The sequence below is a fragment of the Gnatocerus cornutus genome, chromosome 1 (genome assembly GCF_029298725.1).
Source record: "Gnatocerus cornutus isolate USDA-ARS CGAHR chromosome 1, icGnaCorn1.1, whole genome shotgun sequence".
In the NCBI taxonomy this organism is placed as follows: Eukaryota; Metazoa; Arthropoda; class Insecta; order Coleoptera; family Tenebrionidae; genus Gnatocerus; species Gnatocerus cornutus.
In genome coordinates this window covers 11961870-11985061 of record NC_142233.1, presented here as the reverse complement: position 1 = coordinate 11985061, position 23192 = coordinate 11961870, and the positions used below count along the sequence as shown (strand labels likewise).

The 23192-nt window shown below is 30.6% G+C and overlaps 1 protein-coding gene across 3 annotated transcripts in view; it reads right to left on the bottom strand.

Moving 5' to 3' along the window:
- The window catches only part of side-VI (sidestep VI transmembrane protein), a 481913-nt gene extending 460412 nt beyond the window's left edge, over positions 1-21501 (bottom strand). For all 3 annotated transcript variants that reach the window (XM_088044224.1, XM_088044994.1, XM_088045766.1), the window contains exon 1: positions 21035-21501. In XM_088044224.1, coding sequence (XP_087900350.1) covers positions 21035-21104 — 70 coding nt within the window. In that variant the 5' untranslated portion in view covers positions 21105-21501. The remainder of the gene's footprint in view (positions 1-21034) is intronic.
- Positions 21502-23192: the final 1691 nt, after the last annotated feature.

The following is a 23192-nucleotide window of genomic DNA, read 5'->3' as shown; positions in this document are numbered from 1 at the left end:
AAGAAACTGACCGGAGTTTTACTAGGTGATGACAATTTCTTTCTTTTTGCCGCCGGCCGGTTCAACTTTTACTGAAAAACCCACTAAATCTTGTTCCTTTGAGAACAATATAAATTTTTTTTGGGAGAATAAAAAGGTTGACTTCTGGTAACTAGAAAAAAATGGAACATACATTGTAAATTCAAATCATAATTGGTATTACCAAATCCAAGGGCAGTTAAGAATAACACGAAAAAAAATGTGTATTTTAGGTGTTTGGTTTGGACAAGAAAGTGATATGAAATATGAATATATTTATGAAGACACAACTTTTTGGGAAAAAAAATGGAACCAAAATTGATTAAGTTTTATTTTGATCACATGTTGCTGGAATTAATTGACTCTAGGAAACAAAGATTGTCTATTCCGATCCGCCGTCATTGAGTTTGTATTACCTATGTATTAGTTAATTGTCAATATTGTAAATATGTACCTATTATGTAAATACCACTTTTCTTATAAATACTTACTAACATGTACATATTATACACATTATTATACTATGTATTTTGTATCTTTTGAGTATACCTTCATACCAAATACGTATCTATTTGGAAACAAATAAAATTAAACATAAAACAGATAAGTTTAGTTTTTTTTAGAAAATTTCTGTTTGGCATTCTAATATTAAATAATACTTTGATCTATTTATTATTAGACTAATTATTTTTTGAACAACGTACTGATGTACTTACAATTTTAAAATAAAAGTTTTTTATTCATATTATTTTACCCATGAAAAAGTATTTCTACCAGACAGAGACAAAATAAGCATTTATTATTTTACAATCACTTTACGATAGCACAGTAAGGGGTGTTGTAAACAGAGGTACCGCTTGACAACCTTCCCGATGTGACAGCTCAGCTCGAATTCTGACCAGCGACGAGTCTTGGCACTCGCCTTAAATGCACAAATTTAGGCAAAGAGTGCACACTAAGCTTGTGAATGAATTAAGTACAAATGCGCAATTTGGGAGATAGGAAAACCAACAAAAACTTGTTTTGTAATTGCGTAGTTAATACACAACTCTAGAAATTTAATAGAAGTATAAACGAAGAAAATGCACAATTTAATGACGTCAGGGCACGATAAAACTGCACAATTTATAGTAGAAAGCACATAAAAATTAGACTTCAAAAGACAAACAGAAACAAAAATTCCACTAGATTTGTTATCATATCTAATGCACGAAAAATCATATCGAACTACGTTAAAACAATTTATATGTATAAAAAAGACAAAAATAGAGGAAATTTCCAATGGTTTAAAAGCATAAATTCAGGGAAAAAGCGCACAAAAAGCACACTTCTTGTAAAAGAATAAAAAACAACGCTACCAATATAATAAAAGGCAGAAAAAAGTGTACAATTTAATAACGTCACGGCACGATAAAACCGTGCACAATTTTGAAGTCGAAAGCTCATAAAAATTATGGTAAAAAATACAAACAGGAACAGAAAGAGTTTAGTAACAAATACTAAGCTTGGTGCACACAAATTCCAGTAGATTTGCTCACACGTCGAATGCACAAAATATCATTGCACTACTGCTTCAAAAACTTCATATAAAAGAAGAAAAAGTAGAAGTAAAATTTTGTTTAAATGCACAAGTTTACGCAAAAAGTGCACAAGCATAAAACTTATTCTAAAAGAATTAAGGAAAAGTGTGCAATTTTTGAATGCGATGAAAAGTGAAAGAAAATGCACAGTTAACGACACGGCACAAAAAATGTGCATAATTTGGGTGTGAGCACATACAAATTAAACTGCATTGCTGCAAACAACAAGCAGAAACAAGAGGTTGATAAAAATTATGTTCAGAGCCAGTTTGGTGCACGAAAATGTCACGAGATTTGTTCTCATGTCGAGTGCACAAAACAACTTTAATAACATCATGTAAAAAGATAAAAGTAAAAGTAAAATATCAAAGATTTAAATCCACAAGTTCATGCAAAAAGTGTACAAAAAACACATTAAACACATATTAGGCTTAAGAAAAAGCGTGCAATTTGAGAATAAGATAATAAGCAGAAGAGAGTGCATAATGTAATTACGTCATGATACGACCAAACAGTGCACAATTTAGGAGTTATGAGCACATAAAAATTAGATTGCATTGCTTCAAAACGAAACATAACATGTTAAAAAAAATAGAACAAAATGGCATAGATGGTTACACAAAAATATTATTAGAAAAAAAAAGTTAAAGTTAAATCGAAAGATTGCATGCACATATTTATCAGTTTCAAAAACCCAAAAATGCATGCCTCAAAACATTTATACAAAGAAGAAAAAATTAGATACATGAATTAAACCAAAAAGTGCACAAATAGCGCACCGAGTTCTAAAAAGAACAAGAAATTAAAAAAAAAACAGTTTAAAATGTAAAGTGCACACAAAAAATTAAGAATTATTTAAGACATGCACAATTTAAAAGCGCGGCAAACACAAATATTTGTTTAACAGATTTAACTGATTGTGGCAAAAAGCACAAATGAATGCAGTATACGAAAATTGCACATATTTTCTCTTAATATCATGTCACATTAGAAAACTAAAATAATATTAGAAAAGAGAATTATTTCAAAACACAACACAAAAGTATTGAGGGCACAAAAAAAACATTAAATTTGAGAAAAAAACTATAGAAAAAGCGCCATAAAATTAAGAAACTATAAACGAGACTATGCACAAGTTGAAACTGAAAGTGCATGAAAATAGTACAATTCATACTTAAATTATTCGATACAACGGCATTCAATGTAGGAAAGCAAAATAGCCACAAGTTGAGAATTATTAAAAAGTACTCATTTTTCTTGCTTCCGCTCACTTTTGTGAAAAAAAATAGGGCGCCCTTGGTTCGATTCGCAGCGTTGAATTAGTATCTTTGGCTAGATATGCACGCAAATCAAACAATTCCTGGAGAAAAAAATGTTGAAACAAAAAATAAAAATTATCAAAAAACGCGTAGAAAATACAGACAGTTTAAGAGTAGCAAATGCAAGAAAATTTAGTTACGAAAAAAGACACAAAAAAGTCATTATCTAAAACAGTTTTTAATCAAAAAAATTAGCGAGAAGGAATAAGCACAACTCGATACTGAAATGTGTATGAAATTCTCCAAAATTTTTAGAATTGTTGCAAAATGAAACTAATTACTTACAGATAATTAAATACTGAAGTGCCAAATTACTTAATTACAGGTAGATGTTTGAGATAATTTTAGTGTAAAATTATTTGTCATTAGGTGACCTCGAAAAATTAAATATTTCCGACAATTTACCATACACCTAATGTATAATAATAATAATTAAACACTTAAATTATCGATCCAGAGTTCAAGGTCATGACATTCATATTTACAACTAAAATAATAATAAATAATTCGTAGTATTTTACTATCATTCGTGCACAACTAAAATTCACCTGAGTTGCGCTAATTTGATAAGATTGTAATCAGTTATTTTTCTTCATTATGAACTTTGAAACATTAAAACACTTTGCTAAAAGTGCACAAAAACTAACATCGTTGTGCAAACCAATTGGCGTTTAATTGAACTGTGCATAAAGAAAAAGGCAAGCTAAAGACGATTTTGTCATAATTTTAAACTAAAAGTGCACAAAAATAATACTGAAGTGCACAATCTAAGAGTAGAAGGGCACAAAAATATACTAAACTGCAAGTAAAAAGCGCAAAATGTTATGAAACTTGTTGAAAACAAAACAGTGCACACGTTAAACGAGAATAGCACTGAATTGTTCTCAAAGTGTACGAAAATAAATATAATTTGTTGGAGAAAAAATACACAATTCGATCATCTTAAAATATAAAAAACCAGCACAAAGCTCCTTCTGGAATAAATGTGTAAGCCGCGTCGATACAAGGTTTTGTGCTTTCACTCACATGAAACATTATGATCAATTTGACACACTCGAGAAATCAATCATTGTAAAAAGAATGTGCTCTGAAGAAACTGCTCCACGATGTTGTTATTAATGTCACATAAACCGCCTATAATTCAAGTTGACAAGGACGAGCGAGTCTTCAGAACAATTCTTCATGAAAAATTTACTGCGCTAGGTAAATGGACTCAATTAAGGATCATTTTCGTTAGAACAAAGAACTCGGCTACATTTACCATTATAGTTATCCTGTATAAAGAATTCTATTTATTCTCGCAATTGGTGCGTTCACTTATAAACGAGGCAGTGTTTGTTGTTAATTATAAGAGACTTTGGGGTTTAATTTCCTGCAGTAGTAAAATAAACCTAGTTTCCATTGTGGAAATGTGAATAATCGAGCAATTTTCTCGTCAGATGTTAAACGCTTTGTACTTGACTACCGGCTGCGAAATATCGTTACACCTTTTTTAACGAAATTCTAAACAATGCTGTGAAGATTCGGCGGGAGGACTGTGCATAATTTTTATACTGCTTTTCTTATTTTGGAAACATTTTACCAAAAGGAGTGCAATGTTCTCCTTATGTCGAATCTATAATCCGTTTTGCTCTATCAGGTCTGGATTCTAAAATATTCTTCAAAAATGATTTTTATAGGTAGTTGTTTGTGTAAAAAAACCAAAAAGTGGTTTTTTTTGGCTGAGGTTTAATGTTGTTGCAGCAGCACTGCTATACATATTCATCTACAATAATTCAACACGTCTTTGTTGCACTTGACAGCAATTTGTCGATTGGATTTTACCCAAATAATTATAAAATTGGGGGTAATGTCGGTATCATAATGTAATTTATAAAATTCACGATAGATGGCGCCACTCTAGTACGGAGAAAAATGAAAGCGGCTAAAAAATGGTCATTTTTCGTTCGCATTTGAGAACTGAAATTTCAGTTTTTACTTAAGGTCGTCTAAAATGTTTAATTTTATCAGTTTTTTTAAAAACTAGCAAAGTTATTAAATTGCATAACTGTGTTTTAAAAAGACAATTTAATAAGTTTTTCAACAACCCACGAAACTCATCGGTTCTTTCCATGATATTTTTGAAAAATTTTCGAAAAAACGTTGTTTTAAATTATTATTATATGTAATTTTGCATATAACTCAAAAATAAACTGAAATTTTGGCTTTTTCACACGCTATCAAATGGACTAGTATCTCTTATCGTTTAGAAGTTGCACACCAAAAAAACCGTAAAAAGTTTTTCAAAAAAATTTAATTTTTTATTAGTTTTTTGTCGTTCTCATTTAAAAATCAATGCCAATTTACAAAATCGAAATTTATAGGCACATATTAAATTCTTTTCGGACAATCTAGTGACTGTAACAGATGTAGATTCCCTCCAATTTATGGAAATTTTATTTGATGCGAAAAATAATATCTAAATTGATACAAAAACGTCTTAGAAATTATTCAAAATGTAAAACTCGATCAAGAACTTTTAATTAGTTACTGCATTTATCTATCTTCCATTCCGACTAGTGAACTCATTTATTCATAAACGCGAAATTTATAGAAAAGCTACAATTTTGAGCAATCAAATTTAAATTTATACAAAATCCATGAAAATTAACATCATTTTTTTCTAAATTACTCCATATTCTTTGTCATCTAACTTCTGAATGACAAAGATAATAACGTGTTTAACACGCGTTTAGAAAGCAGAAATTTCTGTCTTTGTTATGACGTAGTATGGACATTAAAAAAATCAAAGCACAATTTAAAACATTTAGTATATCTCATCTATTAGAATAACAATAATTATGCGTTTCAAAGAACAATAAGAAAAGCTCAGCTAGAGGCTGTAGAACCACTTCTAGTATTAAAATAAAAGCTCATCGTTTACCTAAATTTGTCTTTAAATGAGCCATTTTAACTATTTAATTTAACAAGGAAGACACAGCCTTCGGCTGAGCTTGCGTTTTAAAGGTTCAGAAGCAACAAAAAAAGCTCAGCCAAAAGCTTGTTTTTACACAACTCTTTACACAATTCTGTATAACCACATCAAGAATAACAAGAAAAGCTCAACATTTGGCTAAATATGTGTTTAAAAAGCTCATTTTATCTATTTAATACAACGAAACGCAGCCTTAGACTAAACTTCCTTTTCAGGGTTTAAAGACCAACAAGAAAAGCTCAGCTGAGCTTGTCTTTGAACAAATTTGTATAACCATTTATAGTATTAGAATAAAAGCTCTTCTTTTGTCTCTGCAAATTTCAAAATTCTGTATAACCTCATCTAGTACAAAAAGAAAAGCTCAACCTTTGACTAAATATGTCTTTAAAAGGCTTATTTTAACTATTTTAATAGAACAACCTTCGGTTGAGATTGGTTTTAAAAGTTCAAAGAGTATTTAGAAAAACTCAGCCAGTGGCTAAGCATGTCTTTAAAACTTCAGTATGGTCTTAGAATAAAAGTTCATCCCTCGATTAGTCGAATGTTTAGACTTTTCTTTAAAAAGCTCATTTTAACTATTTTATAGAACAACGAAAGCGCAGCCTTCTGCTGAGCTCGCGTTTTAAAAGTTCAAAAAACCACAAGAAAAGCTCAGTTAGAAAGGCAAAGCTTTTCTTTGAAAACTTCAGTAAAAATTGCATCTACTACATAATATAACAACAAAAGCTCAACTTTTGGCTGAACATATCTGAGAAAAGCTTATTTAAAGCCAATTTAATGAAATTCTTCAACACCTCCTTATTTCTTTATTTATGACGTATTGTACAAACAAGTACGAATAAGTTTTAAAAACTCTTCGTTTTTAGAAACTTCATAAATTGTTCTAACATATTCTAGCAAAAACTTACTTTCCGGCGACTTCTATAGTTCGTTGCAAAGGTTACTTAATCATCTTTTCAACAATGTATTATAAAGTGTCATTATTTTGCATATTACTACTATACAAAATTAAAAAAAAAAAAAGTTAACACGGTGTGCTCAACAGGCACTTATTTTCAAATATCTCTAAGTCCTGATCTGATGAGGCAAAACGGACTTCCAATTCAGAATCAGAAGCCGATTCTACTTTAGAAATGACTTTCGAAGTTTCGAAGTTTCGTCCAAAATTGCTTCTATTAAAACTAGTAGATTACTCAACGTGTGAGATAACTGGAATTTTTATCACGCGTGAACTCGCAAGCGAAAACTTAAAACTAAAAATCATATTTCGAGAAAAAACTTAATTGCGCACTAACTAGAAGCTCCAACTCCTCGAGCATATCGATGACTGGCATACGTTGGCGAACTTTATTTTTATAAGGATCGATAGTCGGGAAAAACCAAGACTGATGTTCAGTAGTTAAAAATAACACACTCCATGTCATTAATTAATTATGCTGAATAAACCAAGCCATTATAAAATGCATTCTAGCATTTGCCTCAAGACTGGTAGCTCGGCTGAACCTGTCATGCAAACATCACGCAAACTCTTGGTTGTCCTAAAAACCTGGTGGCTGGTGGAGGTGATCCATTTATCATAGGAGAGCTTTTCGTACCCTCAATGTCTCATTTACCGCAGGTCACAGGGCAAACTTTTTCACGACTAATTTAAATTCAAGCATCATATTCAATGAAACGGAATTATCCACCTGTGTTAACATGATTAGCGAAAGAACAATTTAGCGGAATTAGAAACTTACTCTTCGTCGCCATGTTGGAATTATTATTCAGTTATCGCAAAGCCCTAAGTTTCAATAAGACTAAAACTTTCAAGTTCGATTACCAAAAAGTGGTTAGACATGTAAGGAAGTTTCCCACATATCCGCATCTTGCTGCGGAAGACGCAATAAATGGCCCCATGAATCACCCGGTTAGATATAAACTTGATGACAAAATGATTAACTTTCATAAGACTGAGCATTTGTACCCCAGGGGTGATTTTTTTCTTTATAAATGATCTTATACGCTATTCGCTTTAATTAAAAAGATAGCGAAATCGGCAATACGTTCGAATGAGCGAATTGTTTCTGAAGTCAAATCAGTTTCGAGTTTTTTAACAAGACATTTTGTTAATTACAAGTCTGGTGATGTCTGACAAGGTAAATTAAATATCTCAATGAATTACCACATGTTCCCTTTCGAGATAATTCAATCGATATTGTGCCTTTGTAATAAGTGAGTCTTCCTGTGATGGCATCGCTGCCAAGTTTCATTGTAATTAAAAATATTGCTTGGGTCTTTTTTCCGGGCGTTCGCAAGCTTCAAAGAGAGAAGACTGAACTTGACGTACGAATTTATATTGTTTTAAATTTATTTTCTGGCTTTGTCTGACTGTAAGGTCGTCTTTAATAATTTTGTTAGTTATTGGTAATAAAGAAGCGAGCGAAGCGAGCGAAACTTGTATAATTTTTTTTTATTGTTCTTCTTCCCGCTGCTTTCAGTTTTGAAACTACAAAAGAGCTAAATGAGGTCAAATATGTCAAAAATTACAAAAAATTTACATTTATAAGAAATTTGAAAAAAATAAGATTTTTAAAAATTTTAATAATTTTATTTTTAGGATTTTCTAATAAATTTTATAGGTCCACTAGTTTTGACGGTAGAGATGAAATTTGGTTGTTTAGTTACTCTTTGGTTTTTTTCAGAGTATTTAATTTCATATCAATCTTAGAACAAAAAATGAAAACTTTATAATTTTTTAAAGACGGAATTCATATTACATTTGCGTTTTTTTTATAAGTTTGCTACTTTTAACCCTAAATCATTGACATTTAGCGAATCAATTTAATTAAGACACATTATTTGGAGTACTTAATTTTAGAAATTTAAAACAAAACAAAAAAAATTCTATCAAAAAAATCAAAGTTTCATTTGTAGGACTAGCTCAAAATCCAAAATTTTCAATTAAATCCTATTAGATAATTTTAACGCCAAGTCAATAAAACTTGGCAAATTTCTTTCTTCAAGACACTTTATCAAGAGGTTTTAATTTCAGAATTTTAAACCAAAAATTAAAATATTAAATATTTGTTATTTGTAGAACGAGCTCAAAATTCTTTTATTATTTATATTCTATAAGTCGGCTAGTTTTTACGCTGCATTAACAAAATCTGGTGGATTTGTTGCCTTATGACCCTTTATCCAGAGTATTCAATTTCAAAATTTCACAACAAAAATTAAAAACTTTGAATCCCTCAACTTATAAATTACATTTTTTTAATTCATACCAAAAGTTTATGAATTTTAGCTAGTTTTCACCCTAAATCAATAAAATCTGGCAAACTTATTTCTGTAAAGCAGCTTATCTAAATTTATTTAATTTATTTATTTTAATTTATTTATTAATTAATTCTAGAATTTTGGACCAAACAGGAAAAATTTTAGATTGTTTCATTTGTGAAACGAGCTCAAAATCCAAAATTTTCTATTACATTTTACAAGTTGACTGTTTTTAACCCCAAATTAATAAAATTTGCCAGATTTATTCCTTAAGACACTTAATCAAAAAGTTATAATTTCAAAATTTTAAACTAAGAAAAAAATTTAAATTTTCATTGATAGAACGAGCTCAAAATCCAAAATGTTCTGATAAATTCTATAAGTAGGCTAGTTTTTACCCTAACTTAATAAAATTTCGTAAAATTATAACCTAAGAAGTCTTCATCCGTAGTATTGAATTTCAGACTTATAAAACCAAAAGTTCAAATTTTCCAACATTTTTTTTTATAAATTCTATATAGGTCCGGTAGTTTTGATGCTAATGCAAAGAACTTCGCTGAATTTATTATTTTAAAGGTTTTCATGTAAAGCATTTAATGTACAAATTTTGCAATAATAAGTGAAAAATGCAAATTGTTTATAAACAAATTACTGTAAACGAGGCTTAAAATCTAAAACTTTCAACTCTTAAATTTCTGTAAATTGATCAGTTTTTAAGAAAAATCTGTGAAATTTGGGGAATTTATTCTTTAAGGACTCATCATCAAGTGTTTTTAAATTCAAAATTTTAAAACAAAATTAGCAGAATCTCAGAATTTTCTATACGAGCTCAAAATCCAAAAATTTTAAATTAATTAATTTTTAAGTTCTTTAAGTCCGTTGGTTTTGAGGATAAAGCAATAAAGTTTGACAGATTCTTTGTTTCAAGACCAGTTATCAAAAGTAGTTTAATTTAGACTTTTTAAACAAAATGTAAAAATTTAAGCTTTTTTTATTTGTAGTACGAACCTAAAGCTCGAGTTTTTCTGTTAAATACTGTAACTAGCACAGTTTTACAAGTAAACAACAAAATTTCGTGGATTTGTTACCTTAGTAGCGTTTATTAAGCGCACTAATTTACACAATTTTAAAACAAAAATTAAAAATTTTAGAATTTTACATGCATGATGAGCTCAAAACTCAAAATTTTCTATTAAACTCTGTAATTTCCTCAATTTTAACACCACGACAGCTGAATTTGGTAAAAGTCTTACTTTAAAAGCTCTTGTAGGTGTATTAAATTTTAGAATTTTATGACAAGAATATAAAACTCTAAAATTTTTCATACAAAGAGCAAATTTAAAACTCAAAATTTTCTATCAAACTCTGTAAGCTCATCGGTTTTAACGGTAGAAGAACAGAATTCGGTAAACCTATAGCCTTAGAAAAGTTTAATAAATGTCCTAAATTAGAGCAATTTTTAACAAAAAATGAAAATTTAAAAAATATATTTCCTAGACGACCGTAAAATTCAAAATTTTCTATTAAACTTTGTAATTTCTTTACTTTTAAGAACACGCCAACCAAATTCGGAAGCTTTCATTAGAAGCTTTAAATTTCTGATTTTTTGCTAAGAATTTAAAATTCTAGAATTTGTAGGAGCTCAAAACTCGAAATGTTCTGTTATTAAGCTCTTCAGGGCCGTCGGTTTAAACACTAAATCAATCAAATTTTGTGGATTTATTACTTTAGAAGCGTTTGTTATGCGTAATAAATTATCTAATTTTAGAACAAGAATTTAGAAATTTAGAAAATTAAAACTAAAACGCGGCAAAAACTAAAAATTTTCACATTTTTCACAGTAGAAGAACCAAATTTAGTGGAATTTTTCACATACGTAATATCAGCCGATTAAAGTTTTACAATTTGATTTCTCTACCACTTAGGAGGTGAAATATTCTCAGACTAAAATCTAAAATTAGCACCAAGAGATGGGCAATAAATAGGTGTTCGAATTATCCCTTGATTTTATAAAAGTATTTTCTAATTACCAGCCCGTTCCTGATCTGCTTTTAAATTGAATTTTCTCTGGTTTTTATAAACGGAATCCCGCAAAACTTTATAATGAAAATCCGCTTTCATTTACAAATTCTTTCAATATTTTTAAATACGTCTTGCAACACTGATCCGGGAATTTCGTTTATTATTAGCAAAAAGCCCAAAATCGATATTCGCGTCTCCTGTTTTTCGTTTTATCGACACTACAAATGTAGTTCAGATTGCATTACAGCTTGGAGCCACACTTCTTCGGTGAATCCGATTAAAATGCACCGGAATATGAATGGATAATTGTTTATTGCAAATTCTCAATTTACAGCGAACGGATTTGTGTGGAAATCGGTTTATTTATCAGGTGTAAGTAAAATGTTCATATATTAATGCAAACACTCCAATTAGATTTTCATCTAAAATAATTAATTTTCAAAGTTGTTTAACATAACAGATTTATGTATATCAAACAAATTTTAATTAAACGTTAAATAGAATGTCAACCGCTATATTAATCGAACAATTTTAATAACACAACTTTGTAGTTTTGTCCCTGCAGAATGAGCAAAGCCTGTAATCGGATCGCAACGCGTGGGAAAATTCCCTTTCTTCGGTGTCATTTCGGAGAAATTCAACAAATTAGAAACAAAAAGGTGAAAGAAAGTAAATTAAATTTTAGACCTTTGATGTTCTCGTTCCTTTGAGATGAGAGATAAGTGTATCACCGCGAGAAAAATTTGTTTAGGATTTTTTTACATAGGTTATCGGAGTGTTTACATTGTTTTAAAATGCAAATGTTAACTCGTAATTTTTATCAGTTCATTTGCTTTCTCTGCATTTTCAGTGTTTTTGTTAGCCCTATCGATTTCGGTGGTACAAAAAGACGAAATTTTGTTGAATACGAATGGACTGAATGGGGAGTTCTGATTTTTCAGTTGCAGCGGTGAACTAGAGAGGAAAACTGTTTTAGGCTGCGCAATTTTATTTATATTTTTATCGATTTGGGGTTTTGTGCAGTTTTTTCTTTCTAATTAGCGTGGTGACCATACGATTTTTTGTGTGGCAGGTTTGATTGATAAATAAGGGGTACCAATACAGCGTTTTAAAAAAAATCTGGAAACAGATTTTTATATAGACAGTTGTGAATTTCCTGGATTTGTCTGGTTGTATTTGAGTTTGGTAATTTTTAATTATTATGAACTTGTTTTAAAATTTTGTTCTAAAGTTCCTAATTTAAACTTTGTTGATAAAGAGTCTTGAAGGAATAAATTTGCTGAATTTCACTGATTTAGCAATAAAGCTGGCAAACTTATAGAATTTAATAAAAAATGTTCGAATTTGAGTAACGCATACAAAAACTTCTAAAATATAAATTTTTGTTCTAAAATTTCTAAATTGTATACTATGAGATAGAAACTAATAAACTTCACTGTTTTAGCACAAAACTAACAAACTTATAACTTATAAGATTCAATAGAAAATTTTGAATTTTGAGTTCGTCCTACAAATGAAAAAATGCTAAAATTGTTACACTTTGTTCTAAAATTCAGAATTTAGACACTTTTAAAGCAGAGTTCTTAACGAATAATTTCGCCAAATTTTTCTGATTCAGCTAGCGAATTTATAGAAATTAAAAACAAAAGGATTTTGAGCCCATACGACAAATCAAATGTTCTAAATTTTAATTTTTTGTTCTAAAATTTTGTAATTTGGAACATTTATTCCACGCATCTGAAATAATAAATTCAACAAATTTGATTAATTTATTATCAAAATCAACAGACTTTCAGAGTTGAATATAATATTTTAAGTTTTTGATCGTCCCACAAATGAAAAAGAAATCACAATATGTAATTCTATTTTTTTTCAAAAGTTAGATAAATAAACACTTCAAGGGCAATAATAATAATTGTACCAAATTTTGTTGTTTGACCATTAAAACCAATGACTTACTTACAAGTTTGGTAAAAAATGTTGAGCTTTGAGCTTGTTCTCTAAATGAAAAACTCTAGAATTCAAAATTCTTATCAAAGAATTATGAAATTTAATGCACCTAATAGAAGCTTCTAAAGTAACAAATCCGCCAAATTTGGTTGCTCTGTTCTTAAAACTAACAAAATTACAGAGATTAATAGAAAACTTTGAGTTATGAGTTGGCCGTACAAATAATATATTTAAAAATTTTGAATAATTGATCTAAAATTTTGTAACTTGGCTTATTTAATAAACGCTTCTAGAGTAATAAATTGAAGAAGTTTTTTTGCTTTAGTGTCAAAAGTGACCAGGCTTTCAAAATTAATATAAAATTTTGAGTTTTTAGTTCGTCCTACAAATAAAAAATTCTACAATTCTCATTTTTTGTTGAAAAATCTCAAATTTAAAAAACCCAACAAACTCTTTTAGAGCAATAAATTCAACAAATTTTATTGTTGTACCGCTAAAATCATTGAACTTTAGATATTCATAAAAAATTTTGAGTTTCGAACTCGTTCGCCAAGTGCAACATTCTAGAATTCTAAATTCTTGTCAAAAAATTCTAAAATTTAGTGCATATAATAAAAGCTTCTAAAGTAACAAATCCACCAAATTTGGTTGCTCTGTTCATAAAACTAACGAAATTACAGAGATTAATAGAAAATTTTGAGTTGAGTCGACCGTAAAAATTAAATATTTTAAAATTTTGAATAATTGATCTAAAATATTGTAACTTGGCTTATTTCATAAACGCGTCTAGAGTAATAAATTGAGGAAATTTCATTGCTTTAGTGTCAAAATTGACCAGACTTTCAAAATTAATATGAAATTTTAAGTTTTTAGCTCAAATGAAAAATTCTACAATTCTCATTTTTTATGAAAAAAAATAAAATTAAAAAAAATCAATAAACCTTTTTAAAGCAATAAGTTCACTAAATTTAATTGTTGTACCGTTAAAATTGATAAACTTATAGATTTTCATAGAAAATTTTAAGTTTTGAGCTCGTTCACCAAGTGCAAAATTCTAAAATTCTCAATTTTTGTCAAAAAAATCTAAAATTTAGTGCACCTAATAAAAGCTTAAACTTACAAATCCACTAAATTTGGTTACTCTGTTGTTAAAACTGACGAAGCTAGAGAGTTTAATGAAAAAAAATAGTTTCAGCCCATCATGCAAAAATCTAAAATTTGTAATCTTTTTCTAAAAATCTGCAATTTAGTACACTTAATAAATGGCACTAAAGTAACACATCCACCAAATTTGGTTGCTCTTCTGGTAAAACTATGGAAGTTACAGTAATTAACAAAACAATTTGAATTATGAGTTCGTCCTGCAAATAAAATATTTAAAAATTTTCGATTATTGTTCTACAATTCTGTAATTTCGACTGAAGTAGCAAATTTACTAAATTTGGTGGCTCATTTCGTAAAACTCTGCCAGTTACAGTATTTAACAGAAAAATTCGAGTTTTGAGTTTGTCCTACAACTAAAATTTTCAAAAAAAAATAATTATTGTTCTAAAACTTTGTAATTCGGCATGTTTAATAAACTTTTCACCCAAGCTAAATAAAATTGATGGCGTCAGTGTTAAAACCAAAAAACAGAAAAATTTGAGTTTATCCTCAAAAATTTTAAATATTAGTTCAAAAATTCTGCCAAAATGCAATGTAGTAAATTCCTCTAATTTATTTGCTTTATTTTAAAGAAACGACGATGGTATTAACACAGACATGAATTAAACTTTTCAAACAAAATTTCTTTTCGAAGCCTGATAATAATAATAATATTGAAAATTTGCGTAAAGCGCGATGAAAGTGAAATCCATCCGAGCGTCCTGAAGTGGGCTCGGAACTCCCTATTGCCTCAAAATGGGCAATGGCTAATACAGCAGAATCCCCATACCTTTGAAAAGATTTTAATCTATATCTTTCTGTTCAAAAAGCCATATGATTTACTAAAGCTCGAAGAAAACTCTTTACATTCTGCTCCTTTGAAAAATGCCCAACCTCATACATCATTAACGACAAGGCCGATAAAGACGACTGAAACGGGAAGGAAGTGTATGCGATTCCGTGTATTTTCACAAACAGAGCCAGCTCGAACAAGCCGTTTTTAGATGGAAAATGCAAACCGTCACTTTCGTTGATAGCAGCCGCATTAAAATGCAAAAAGAATCTCGCAGTTTAATTATTTTTGTTTCAAACCCGCATTTTATATTTCCAGAGGCAATTTATGCTTATTTAGTTGTCAATCACAAGTTAATTAAAAACCTCGCAAACTTGGCAAAAGTTCCAATGAATCGATAGAAGACCCCTCCGTCGTTAAGGTTAGTTTTCATCGTTTATAGGCCGAATTCTTTCTTCACATCAAGATCGACACGCAATGTCAAATTTATTTATAGCTTTTCATATTTATGTCTTCTAATGAAAAGCTTTGATTTATTCACCGACAGAGAAGCCGTTTTCTTTCTCGCAGAATCGCATAAAGGCACAGACGGAGCGGAAGTACGGACGTAGCGCTCTTTCGAATAATAATTATTTTCTTGGGTATATTTTAAAATTAAACGACAGATACTTTAAGCGCAGAGCTTAGCAAATACGTTCGAATAAATATTGTTTTTGAAGATCTAGCTTCATTTTATCTCAAATGTAAATATACGGGTTAAGTACGTCCGCTGTTTCGACAATCAACTTTCTTAAAAAGATGTCGTAAATTCAGACGAGAGGACAGTAAATAATGCTATGATGTTGTGACTGGAACAAAGGACCATAACTACAAACATTTATTTTCTGAAACAAGATGTAAGGTTTTTATTGCTGCTGACGATAAGGAGCTTTGCTATCACGGAACGGGACATAAATCAAATTTTAATTTACATTTTTTTGACGGTAATCGGATTCATTTTTTTAATATTCTACACCTGACAGGTGTGCAGACCCACTGCAGTGCAGAAATTTTACTTATTCGCCCACAACTCTCATTATTATTAAGGTACCCGCGGGTATTACGGCCCGGTTGGCCATACACCCCACTTCACAAAATTCGAAAACCGCTTTGAATTTCAATGCTTTAGTGCCAAATTGACTCGACTTTCAAAATTAATATAAAATTTTGAGTTTTTAGCTCGTCCAACAAATGAAAAACTCTAGAATTCGAAATTTTTATCATAGAATTCTGAAATTTAATGCACCTAATAGAAGCTTCTAAAGTAACAAATCCGCCAAATTCGGTTGTTCGGCTCTTAAAACTAACGAAATTACAGGTTAATAGAAAAATTTGAGTTATGAGTTGGCCGTACAAATAAAATATTTTAAAATTTTGAATAATTGATCTAAAATTTTGTAACTTGGCTTATTTAATAAACGCTTCTAGAGTGGTAAATCGAAGAAATTTCAATGCTTTAGCGTCAAAATTAACCAAACTTTCAAAATTAATATAAAATTTTGAGTTTTTAGCTCGTCCTACAAATGAAAAATTCTACAATTCTCATTTTTTGTAAAAAATCTCAAATTTAAAAAACCCAACAAACTCTTTTAGAGCAATAAGTTCACCAAATTTTATTGTTGTACCGCTAAAATCAATGGACTTATAGATTTTCATAAAAAAATTTGAGTTTTGAGTTCGTTCGCCAAGTGCAAAATTCTAGAATTCTAAATTTTTGACAAAAAATTCTAAAATTTAGTGCATATAATAAAAGCTTCTAAAGTAACAAATCCGCCAAATTTGATTGCTGTGTTCTTAAAACTAACGAAATTACAGAGATTAATACAAAATTTTGAGTTATAAATGTGCCGTACTACAAATAAAATATTTTAAAATTTTGAATAATTGATCTAAAATTTTGTAACTTGGCGTATTTAATAAACGCTTCTAGAGTAATAGATTGAAGAAATTTCATTGCTTTAGTGTCAAAATTGACCAGACTTTCAGAATGAATATAAAATTTTGAGTTTTTGGCTCGTTCTTAAAATGAAAAACTCTACAATTCTCATTTTTTTGTAAAAAAATCTCAAATTTGAAAAGATGGAAGGTTTTTTATTGCTGCTGACGATAAGGAGCTTTGCTATCACGGAACGGGACATAAATCAAATTTTAATTTACATTTTTTTGACGGTAATCGGATTCATTTTTTTAATATTCTACACCTGACAGGTGCGCAGACCCACTGCAGTGCAGAAATTTTACTTATTCGCCCAGAACTCTCATTATTGTTAAGGTACCCGCGGGTATTACGGCCCAGTTGCCCATTTCACAAAATTCGAAAACTGCTAAAAATTACAGTTATTTGTTTTAACCTCTGGTTTAAATTTGAAATTTGTTCGGTCGGGAAATAGGTTGGTAGCACTGCATTTAAATGGAGCAATTGAACATTAATTTAAATTCAAATGTCAGAATGTCGTGCTTCTGTAATTTTACTTAATCAGTTTACCTTTATTATTTTCGAAAGTCATTGGCCTCTACAGCCGCACACGAATTGACACAATTGACATTTATTCAGTGATGCCAACTAGCAAAATAAAAGCAACTATTCGAAATGACCGAATCGCACAAGTTTTTTATCTGATTCTAGAGTTTGACCAACTATCGTTCGTTCAAGTAAAATCCTGGACTAAGGAGGCGTTTGAACACTTTCAGCTATTTTCCTTTTTAAAAGTGTACTTTGACAGATGTAGTGACACTTTGTTCAAAATTTAACAACATTTTTGTTTCTTCTTTGTTTTACATTAAGAGTAGAATAACTAATCAAGACGCCGTGCCAAGCCAATCAAACGTTGGGAAACCTGGAAACTGGCATAAGTGAGGTTAGGAGTCCCTAACATTTAGATTTCCTAAAACTGGCGCTCGATAGAGAGAAACGGAAGTGAGGAGTCCCATTGAAGTGACTTTGTAATCAAATTAGTGTGACACTTTTGTGAAATTATTGAGGTCTTATTTTAGGTGGGCGAGGGTCAAACTGCGGACTTTAGAAGACAATCAAGTTATAAATAAATAAATAAACATGTTGAATAAATAATTAGATAAATAAAAACAGCAATAAATAAAATCAAAATGCAAAACGCTCAAAAAAAAGAAGCAAATAGACCGGAATAGACGCTGATAAATTAGACAAATGGTTGACAGTTCTCAGGTGTTGGCGGGAAATTTAAATTTTACACTGTCACAAACGGTGTACTTTTACCAAAGCCAACTGCGACAAGGAATTTACTTGAAGGCACATCATAAGCGCCTGCAAGTTTGCACATAAGTGTTGCAAAATCTTGAATCTAGATTGGCTCTCAAATACATTATTACCTATGACTGTTTGGAATTTAGAAGCCAAAGTAAACCAAGAAATTTCTACGATATTGTGACGGTAAAAACAAAGTCTTGTTCAGAATTTCATGGAGAATCTTTTTAATTCTCTTGATTTTTTCGATTTAACTGATGGTTTGACTGTTAAATAATAAACTGTCGGCATGCCTCGAGAATTTGTCGGAAGAAAAGTGTCGACGAAACTTGAAATAATAAATGCTCAAATTTTGCCAAAACTAGGATGCTTAAGATGACGTTTTATGCAAAATTTCATAAAGAATATTTTTTATTCTTTAGATTTTTTGATTCGACTGACTGTTTGACAGTTAAATTCGAAAAACTCTCGGCATGCCTCGAGAATTTGTGTCAGAAGAAAAGTCAAGCGTCCACTAAATTTTGAAGAACCATTGCTCAAATTTTATTAAAACTAGAATAATCGCTAGAATAGCATCTTATGCAAAATTTTATGAAAAATCTTTAGGCTTCTTTTGATTTTTTTTATTTGACTGACGCTTTAGAAGTTAAGTGCGAAAAGCTCTAGCCATGCCTCCAGAATTTCCATCGGAAGAAAAGTAAAGCGCCCACGAGACCTGGACAATGGCTAAGACGAAGAACAATGCAGAATTTTATAAAAAAAATTTTTGCTTCTCTTGATATTTTTGATTTGATGGACCCTTTAGAAATTAAATGCGAAAAGCTCTTGGAATGCATCGAGAATTTCTGTCAGAAGAAAAGTAAGGCGCACACGAAACTTTGAACAGCGACGCTCAAATTTTATCAAAACTAGGATGATAATAAAAATAACGCCTTAAACACAAGTTTAGTAAGAATCTTTTTAGTTCTCTTGATTTCTTCGAATTGATTAACGGTTTTACCGTTAAATGCGATAAACTGTTGGCATACTGTTGGAATACAAATTACTTAAATGATGACGTCTTACGCAGAATTTCATGGAAAATCTTTTCTTTTTGATCAATTTTTTTGATTTAACTAACGGTATGGAAGTTACATGCAAAATACTCTCGACATGCCTCGGCGCTCACTAAACTTTAAATAACGACAGCAGTAATTCAAAAAATGTTTTGTAATTTTTGTAATAATTCGTCAAATATCATAACTAGAAACCTCGTGATGAATTTAGTACAGTTTAGTGACTTCTCAGTCTGACACCAAAAATCGTGCTGTAATGACAAGTCACTAAAAATCGTTTAAAAATAGCTCATTCCAGCACGCTTTTTATAGTCAGAATGAAAAGTCACCAAAATCCCTTAAGAATGAAGGTTATGTACCAACGCGTCCCCATAGTTTTTGAAAAAAAAATCAAAATAAAAGCTCGTTTTAGAATACACTACTTTCCAAACATCTCTAAATCCGGACCTGACCTTGCAAAAACAAGCTCCGACTCTAAAATCAATAAACTTCGATGGTCATCCTCAGTACAATTTTTTTCCAAACTTAATTATCCCAAGCATCTCCAATTTTCCAGCAACTCTTTCTTCTTTTCCTCATTTTCATTCATCCCGCGTGTAGTCGCCGATCGGATTGATAATATATTGAACAGCTGTCAATCCTTCATCAAACTAGGAAACTACGTTGAATTCAAAGACTTTATTTTTGATCAGATTCTTGTTTATAAAACGGAGAAATCGGTCGATAAGTAAAATTGATTCGCTTAATAAACCAATAGATGGATGACCAGAATTTTTTCCCCAATGACATGGGGGTGAAAAATTAATGAAGCTGTCTTGAACGTCGTGATTTAAATTTTCTTTTTATAGGTGATTATGAATTAATAGCTGCTTTAAAGTAGTCAGGATTTTAGAGGTGTAAAAATTAATGAAGGCTTCGTTCGTTTTGAGTTTGGCAAGAATTGCAGGTAATCTAATTGCTGCATGCTTCTATGTTTCGAAGAATGGAATTTCCTAGTTAATTTTAACGGCGCTAATTCCACCACTCGTCCAATAAGGCTCATTAAATTCCATGCAGCTGAAATTTGACGAGTGGTGGAAGCTGATTAGATGCGTAAAATTGTCAAAGTGGAATTCTTCCATTTGTTATTTACGATCTCTTTTTAATATTCGAGAAATATGCGGTCAACGGTCACATAAATTATTCCTTAAATTAGCCGTTGAACTTTATTCGTGCCACAAGATAGGGGTTGTATTCGGAACCTACCCTTGATAGAATATTTAGTTCTGTCACGCAAAAAGTGTCGATGTGAATTTGTTATGTCAACTCTGTAACAAGATCCATCTGTAAAATTGATGTTTCAGAACAGACGCGTGACAAATTTAAAAAGACAGTTTTGGTCCTTCAAACTTTCGAAACTTGATAAATAATTCAACTGATAACTATTACTTAGGAATTATGATCATAAATAACTGAATCCTTATGACAAAGGCTATCAGAGAAGTAGGTAAAATTCGGACGGCCGACACTAATTTATTTCGTGATTTTTTTAGGGGATGTGTAAGAAAAATTCTTATCGAAGTGATTGTAATTGGTCCTTTCTTCCGGTAGTTTGGCAAAGTTGAATGTCAATATTTCAAGAAGAGGTGGAATATCCCGTGTCAAACACAGGAGCTCTTACCTTGTGCTGTCACCCTCGGCAAAATCCCCACAACAAGGATGATCAAGAATTTTTGCAAAACCGCAACCATGTTGACGTGTTATCGACACTTCAAGAAGCACTCATCCAAGCACAGACTGAACTCTCCTTTAAGAAAACTCAACGAAAAACAAGCACACAGTACACCATCAATCGCCGAGATTAATCACTCAAGTTTCAGCGAGTTTATCGTGTTCCGGAGCGAACGTCTCTGGAGCGCTCCGGGAAACTTATCCGCAATTAAAATCCGGTTGACGTGCGCCGGAACATTGTCAGATATGTAAATAACAATCCAGGAACACGGAATTTATGCAAATCTCGTCGTAAACTCCGTACACATGTAGAGCGGAGGATATGTCACTAAAAGTGGGCGGGTCCGGACTGAAAACACCGGAGTCGTTCCGGAGCAAGTCAGATCTCGCGTGCTACTGACTCGCGTCTAGTTGAAAACGTTCAAAGCGTGCGCGCGAAAACTCCCCACCAGCGAGCACCCTCGTCTGGTGGATGTCGTGCGATGTGCGCCCGGACCCACCTGAATACAATCCTGAAGTATTTTCGATGTTTACCGGCGAATGCCTCAAATTCTTTATCAATTCGTAACACTGCCATTGATCCCGGCTGGAACAGGTTGCTCGGGCACTGGAGGGTGCGATTATAATTTTCATGTAGTGGAGATTACGCTGGTTGGGTAATTAGGGTACGTTTGACCCAGTTTATTAAGTGCCTCCAGTCGAATTCATTCAGGAATCGGAAGGTCACAAGAGCGGGGGATTAACATACAATTCATCAATATACTCAAGTCTGACACAGTAAGATTCTAAATACAAATTTGGCAAAATTTGCTCTACGTGGAGTTTTGTACTTTAGCCCAGTTCCTAAGAAAATCAAATAAAATTTTAAATTTAGATTAAAACTCAATTTTAAATTTTTTTGAGTCTTTTAAAAAAAAAGTAAAAACTTATGTTTTGCTCTATAATATCGTACTTCTACATCGTTGCAACAAGTTAAAAATAGTAATTTTCTAAAATGTTATTGTTGAACCGTTAAAAGTACCAGCATTACACTTTTTAATAAAAACGTTGCAAAATAAATGTTGTCTTCAAAATACAAGTGTGTCAAATTTGTCTTGTTTGCTCAATAATTTTGTAGTTTAAAACAGTGCAATAGGAACTTCAGTATAACAACATTCTCGAATATTATACCTCTAAGGTGAACGCTAGGAAAATGGCAAGATTTAAAACAATTTCGAAATTTTTTTGAATTCTTCTTGAAATAAAAAATTGTAAGATTTGTTTATTTTTATTTATAATTATGTACCTTAAAACAGTTCATTAGAAACTTCAGCATAAAAACATTTCTTAATATTATGCCTCTAGAGTAAACATTACAAAAATAACTTGGTTTAAAATCCAATTTTAAACATTTTTGGTTCCTTCTTTAATAAAAATTTTTGAAAAAAATGTGTTTTTCCTCTAGAATCTTGTACATTGACAATGCTCTTACTCATGTTAAAAGTAGTAATATCTCAAAATTTTATTGTTGTACCGTATCAATTTTACTCATTTTAATCAAAACGTTTCAAAATTTTCTTTAAAATAAAAATTTGTAGAATTTGTCATTTTTGCTTTATAATTGTGTACAGTAAAACAGTTTATAAAAAATTAGCATTACAACATCTTCAAATATTATGTCTCTAACGTAAACAGTAGAAAAATGACATTTTTTGAAAAATTTTTGAACTAAAATTTTGTAGTTTAGCATTGTGAATAAGTAATTTCCTCAAATTTTATTCTTCACACGGTGCGTTATCCTTTTATATTAAAATTACGAAAATATGAATATAAATTCAAAATTCTGAAAATTTTGGCATCCTCAGAATAAAAGTTTTATCAAATTTGTCTCTCATTTTGCTCTTTGCTATAATTACAAAACGACTGAAAAGTAGCAATCTATTCAAATTTCAAAGTTACAGCTTCAAAAATACGCAAATGACAGGACTTTAAATAAAAATTTTTAAAAAATTTCCTTCTAAGAAAAAACAATATTAAACTTTGACGTTTTTTATCTATAATTTTGTCTTTTCTCGTAATTAATAATAAAAGACGATTCAACTTCCAAAATTTATAAGTGTAGCTTCAAA